The following is a 6,102-nucleotide window of genomic DNA, read 5'->3' on the forward strand; positions in this document are numbered from 1 at the left end:
AGGCATGGAAATTTTTCAGTGTAACTCCTAGTTGCTTGAGCATCTTCTAGCAGCTAGCCACTGAGTGCATGTTAGCAGTTTACACAAATTACTGCAGTGCATTATGGGACTGAATGAGTGCACTCAATAATGTGCAATATGATTTCGGACATCACTAAAAATTACTGTGTAGTTCATGACATTAATTATAGACATATTCCACTGTATTGCCATCTACAAAATGTTTAAATCTGCTTGTTAATTTTCATGGAATAGTATGTCTAACAATATGTTTATTTGTTTATTTATTTGTGTGTGTGTGTAAAAGGTTTGGTATGTGCTATGTTTGTTTACAATAATGACGCTTGGTTTGACATTTTCTATTTCATTTTCAATGTATTTTAATAATGTTGCATTTAAAGTTATTCTTGGAAAAGCATTGATACATTTGACAAAAAGGATAAAAATTATTCACACTCACATAAGATACGGACTCCATTCATATTCTAGAAAAAGCTTTTATTATTCATCAGGGTGTTTTTTCACTTTATCTCAGAACCACCCTTAGTTACAGAATAAATTAATCATATCACCATAGTCATAAAATTTGTTTAAGATGATGGATAACAGCCAGCTAAACAAACAGAGATGAAATTCTTGTTTTGCATATTTAAGCTACATTACTGTATTCATTATTTTACCACATTACCAAAAACATTATCTGTTAAGTTCTTGATCTTCATGCTCAACCCAATATATTCAAGTACACCTTTTCAACAAATGAAACTCTGTCCCTCTAGTGCATGCTCACTACTGAGGCAATAACTGGGCTTTCCAAAGGGCCGAACAACAAACAATCCCATGTCGGGATGAAATTCGGTTGCTCACTCCTCCTGGTTCACTGAAGTCTATAGAAAAGGAGAGAAAACTTTTAGACACCTCTAGTTTTTGGGGTTATGAAATGAGAATAAACATTTCTACCAAATATTTCCTTACAAAAAAGGAAACATTAAACACAGTTAAAGATAGTAAAGCAGCTTCGAGCTGTTTTGTCAATGTTATTACAATGGACCAGTATTTAAAGATAAAGTCATGAAGAATATTCTGGCAATTACGGTATTTGAAATATGATAGATAATGGTGCAAGAGGAGCATAAAAAATGTATATCTCCATAACTCTTGTAGAATACAGCAGACTAATCTACATGCATCTACTCGTGTGATTTATGTAAGAACAGAGACTGATTAAAACTTACCTTGTCTCTGCCAACATTCATTAGGGCTTCTAATTCCTGCTTCCATCCAAGGAGCTCCACCAGTTTTTTTACCCCACTAACTACGTCACCCAGCTCAGCCACGTCATTGTGACGTTTGTTCCCCCAAGCAAAAGGCCCCACAAGATCTCGATTTATCAAAAGACGTGACACTGAACCGCGCATGGCACCAGCCAGGCTGGCGAAGGGCTCCACCTAACAACGCAGAAAACAGACCTTTTTGAAAGCAGTAAGCAGATAACCCAACAGCGACATCTGCTGGGGATGTAGTTCCATAACACAAGACCTGTTTTTGCAAATGATCCGCAGATTATATTTACAGGTATACTTGGTATAAATTGGTAATAAAACCATTTCAAATTATTTTATTGATTATTTTACAATAATAATAGAATAATTGTATAATAATATACACATATATTATACAATTATTAAGAATTAAAAATGACAAAGTTTTATTCATTTTATCCTCAATTTTATTTTTTTATTTTTTTATATTGCTGTCCTCCAAACAATATTCAATTTGAAAGCTATGGAAAAAAAATAAAGTGTATGTAGCTGTGCAATACATTGTGCAAAAAAATTAAAATAAATAAAACAGAGTTAAAATAAAAATATAAACAACAACTAATTCCTAACCATAATAAAGCAGAAGTTAAAATCACATAATAAAATTTAAAAAAAATACACAGACTACATGTAGGACAGAGAAGTGCCTGGCACTGGTCCATCTATCACTTGTTAATGGAGTTAATTTCCTGGGGGGGAAATGTTTCAAAAAGCAGGTACTTCCACCAATAGTTAGAGAAACTAAAACCTTCCACTGGAGCGAAAGCCCCTAAAGACTCAACCATGTAAGTGCAGGCCAACCAGACGTGGCAAACAGAAAATACAGCAACTAATGGGTTTAAATGTATTAAAGGGTCTTGGTCTCACACTGCATTTGTTCAGTGGGTACAAATCCAGAGCTTAGCTTGACAAAAATCTCATTAACAGATTCAGCAGCTTTTCCTCACCTCTAGAGATGTTCCCATGACAATGAGTAAGTCTGCTATCGGGAAGTCTGTGAGGTAGGTGAAGAATTGCTGAGGGAGCTCCTCACCAAAGAACACAATGTCAGGCTTGATGATTCCTTTACAGGTAGGGCATTTGGGGATCGTTCCTTCCATGATATCATTCTAATGGGAGATGGCCATAAGTCAGGAGATTAACTCTTTATTTCAACAACCATACCAGAAATAAATCACAGAGAAAGAATATTCTGTCAGAATCAGGCTGTGAAATGCTTGTTTATAAACGAGTACGAGTTTATTTGAAGTGCAGTTCCAGGGGTAAAATATTCAGTGCCATGGTTCAACGACACATACTCACCCTGAGTTCCTCTCCCTTGTAATCCCTTCGGCAAACTGTGCATGTGGCCGTGGCAAATGTTCCATGTGCCTCCACCAACATCTTTGGGGGAATGCCAGCCACTGAAATCAATGAAAGATCAATGACATTTATAAATGATCTACACAATCGTTGACTCTGTTAAGACCTTTTGATAATAATAAATAACAGCTTTCATTAAAATAGCCTAATTATTATACGAATACCAGTTTCACCATCTCTGTGCAAGTTACCACTTAGTCTAGTTTTTAGTAAAGGGGTACTATGTTACAACTTGTGTACTACTACATGTTTTTGAGTTCAATAGGGTCTTGTTTTACCTGACAGACTTCAGTCCACTGGACATATATGACCATTTTGATTTTCAGCACTGACTGAAGTAGTTTAAGACCCACCAATTCATCAGAAGGCCAACAGTTCACTAAAAATGTTTTTTTATTGGTCTTATGAAGTATTCTAATTTGATAAGATAGTGAATTGGTGTGTTTTTGTTAAATGTGAGCCAAAATCATCACAATTAAAAGAACCAAAGACTTAAACTGCTTCAGTCTGTGTGCATTGAATTTATTTAATACACACGTTTCCCAATTTGAGTTGAATTACTGAAATAAATGAACTTTTCCATGACATTCTAATTTATTGAGATGCACCTGTATAGATAAAATTCCCTATTATGTTTTTCTTGATTAAGCAGTAGTATTTTTCAGTGGAAACGTATTTTACCGTTAGTAATGTGAGATAAAAGAACTTCACTCACTTCGTTCGAGTCCATCAATGTTTTGCGTGTACATCCTGAGTAGTTGTCCCTTATCGTGAAGCAGGCGAATGAAGTAGTGTGTCAGATTGGGTTGGTAATTACCAGGATAAAGCTCTTTGGCAAGAGCAAAAAAAGGGTTTGGATTGTGATGAAAGTAATTAATTTCAAATATGGCCTCAGCATAGGGCAGATTGTACTGCTGAAGGTTGTCATAAAGACCGCTGCCAGGCGTTCTGTGGGAGAAATATGATTTGAGAGAAGTTGCAACCATCTCAAAGGTGGACCTTTATGAGTATTCTTTACCTGAAGTCTGGGATTCCACTGGGTGTGCTGATACCTGCCCCTGCCATCACCACAATTCTTTTGAACTTGCGTTCTCTAATATTTTCTGCAATGTCCTCCAGAGTCTGCTGGCGGATGTTGCCACGGCCTCCTCCGAACAGCCCTCTTACGCCACCACATCTTGTGAAGGCAGCTCTATCAGGTCAAAATGTTTGATTCACATTCAAATCTCTGGGATTCAATGGGATCTTAACTGGGGGGAAAGTAAAGAAAACAATACTTACGGACAAAATAGAAATTGTGAAAGAAATACAGCACCCTTTTGTGCATGAGGGATATGTGACAATATCTTTTGATGGGCAAGGTTTGTCCTCATCAGAGCTGAGAAAAAACATCATTGTAAGATTCTCTTTTACCACGGGTCAAAAAGAACAGTGTTACAGACTAAGCAGCCAAAAATAAGGATTTAGGATGCGTTGATTCTCTAGTAAATGTACATTATTATTGTTTTAAAGATGATTGGATATTTTAACTCGGAAACAACACTAAGGCTAATATTATCTTCAGCGCAGAAACAGTCATTCATTGTTAGTGTATTAGTACACAGATAGTGTGTATATACCACGATTAACAGTAACTACACTGGCATTTGCAACAAAAAGTAGCTACAGAAAACATAACGACTAACGTTATTTCAGTAACAAGAAAATACTTTCAGTAGTAGACAGTCCTCTTCTCCATAAGGACTTCTCTGTAAAACAGCATCTGCACACATTTAGACCCGTTTTTAAGTACAGCATAATGGACTCTGGCTAGACTCCTACTTTGTCAAAAGGCATGCATTATTTCAGCGAATTTGATTTGCAGGAGTAAATATAAACATGCAGGAACAACCAGAGGCAGAATGGTGACGCAGGCATTACCGTAACAGACATAATGGAGTTTCCAGAAAATTATATGACTGATGATAAAAGCCATTTGTCTGTACATTCTTTCCTATGTATGCACTACAATATATTGTATCCATGCAACATGACTATATTGAAATAATAAATACGCTTTATTTATAACTACTTTCGGTTCAAGTTTTTAATGCGTAATTACTACAGTACTTACGATTGGATGTCGCGAATGAAGTGTTTCTGATGACAGCTTGTTCATTCTAGTTGAAAGGACACAGCATTTACCTAAATAAATAGTCAATAATTAGTAAAAATATAAATTATATATATATATAATTTTTTCATTTTCTTCGATGTGTCAGTGTGTATGCAAATGTGTTTGAAAAGCTAAAGCTAATGGGTTATGTAGGTCATGAACTAAGATACAGGAGATATATTCCGATAACTTACATCGAGATACTAGATGTTAAACTTTCATTAGTAGATTCCATATTTTAATAGTTAAATATTTTTTAACAAAACATACCCCTTTGACACTTAAAGTTTTTTTTTAAATGTATTTAATGATTTTGTCTATAAGCTAAATAAAAGCAAGACTTTGATTTTGCTTTTCTGTGTCGCTTTTATGACGTCACTACGGATGCTCAGCGGACTGTTGATCTGTCCGATTAAATAAACGAGGAGAGTATTTTTCAGTGATTTTAGGTGCATAAGTCAATATAATCATTTTTACGTGGTTTATTTTTTTATCTATTTATGTATGTATTTATTTATTTTACAAAGGTGCTGAAGCATTTTACGACGTCGTGTTGTGTTAGTGATGTTAAATGAACGTGAAAGTAATATTGCTGTGTGTTCAGTTCTAATATTTGTTTCTCTTTTTTAAGCAGCTCAAACATTGATATATAAAGTACAGGGCATTGATGATGATACTCAACTAAATATCTCAACGAGACCAGATGAAACTTCTAATCATCAAAGCTAACAGAGTGTGTTAAAAATGTAAAAGATTGGATGACCAATAATTTTCTCCTATTATATTCGGATAAGACAGAGATATAAATTATTGGACCAAAAAACAATACACAGAATCTTGTAGACTACAGTTTGCAACTAGACGGATGTACTGTTACTTCCTCTACAGTGAGAAATCTGGGTGTTATATTAGACAGCAACTTGTCTTTTGAAAACCATATTTCCCATGCTACATTCTTCTATCTTAGAAACATTGCCAAGTTACGAAACATCTTATCTGTTTCTGATGCAGAGAAGCTAGTTCATGCATTTATTACCTCTAGACTGGACTATTGTAATGCACTTCTTGGTGGTTGTCCTGCTTCGTCAATAAACAAGCTACAGGTAGTCCAAAATGCAGCATCTAGAGTCCTTACCAGGTCAAGAAAATATGATCATATTACCCCAATTTTACAGTCTCAGCACTGGCTACCTATTAAGTTCCGTATCAGTTACAAATGATCATTACTTCCCTATAAGGCCCTAAATGGTTTAGCTCCTGCAT

General features: G+C 35.3%; 1 protein-coding gene across 3 annotated transcripts; it reads right to left on the reverse strand.

Annotated features, from left to right (window-relative positions):
* Positions 1-481: 481 nt before the first annotated feature.
* On the reverse strand, positions 482-4,592 carry sirt3 (sirtuin 3). Of its 3 annotated transcripts, none has more exons than XM_052560058.1 (8): positions 4,394-4,592; positions 3,966-4,062; positions 3,703-3,876; positions 3,400-3,632; positions 2,625-2,725; positions 2,270-2,431; positions 1,236-1,448; positions 482-887 (listed from the first exon to the last, which is right to left on the reverse strand). In XM_052560058.1, the coding sequence occupies exons 1-8, from the start codon at positions 4,479-4,481 to the stop codon at positions 864-866; spliced, it is 1,092 nt and encodes a 363-aa protein (XP_052416018.1). In that variant the 5' UTR covers positions 4,482-4,592; the 3' UTR covers positions 482-863. The 3 variants fall into 3 exon arrangements, with proteins under 3 accessions (XP_052416018.1, XP_052416019.1, XP_052416020.1); XM_052560059.1 differs by lacking the exon at positions 4,394-4,592 and adding an exon at positions 4,370-4,388; XM_052560060.1 differs by lacking the exon at positions 3,966-4,062 and having other exon boundaries at positions 3,703-3,934; positions 4,394-4,521.
* Positions 4,593-6,102: the final 1,510 nt, after the last annotated feature.

This window comes from Carassius gibelio, chromosome B7, assembly GCF_023724105.1.
Source record: "Carassius gibelio isolate Cgi1373 ecotype wild population from Czech Republic chromosome B7, carGib1.2-hapl.c, whole genome shotgun sequence".
NCBI lineage: Eukaryota > Metazoa > Chordata > Actinopteri > Cypriniformes > Cyprinidae > Carassius > Carassius gibelio.

What these genes read in the sequence shown, in the direction of transcription:
- sirt3 (XM_052560058.1), bottom strand. Translation starts at nt 4,481, where the DNA reads ATGCTGTACTTAAAAACGGGTCTAAATGTGTGCAGATGCTGTTTTACA. An exon ending in ACAAGGGAGAGGAACTCAGG is followed by an intron (nt 2,432 to 2,624) that starts GTGAGTATGTGT and finishes ATCTCCCATTAG; the next exon opens with AATGATATCATGGAAGGAAC. An exon ending in TGAATGTTGGCAGAGACAAG is followed by an intron (nt 888 to 1,235) that starts GTAAGTTTTAAT and finishes CCTTTTCTATAG; the next exon opens with ACTTCAGTGAACCAGGAGGA.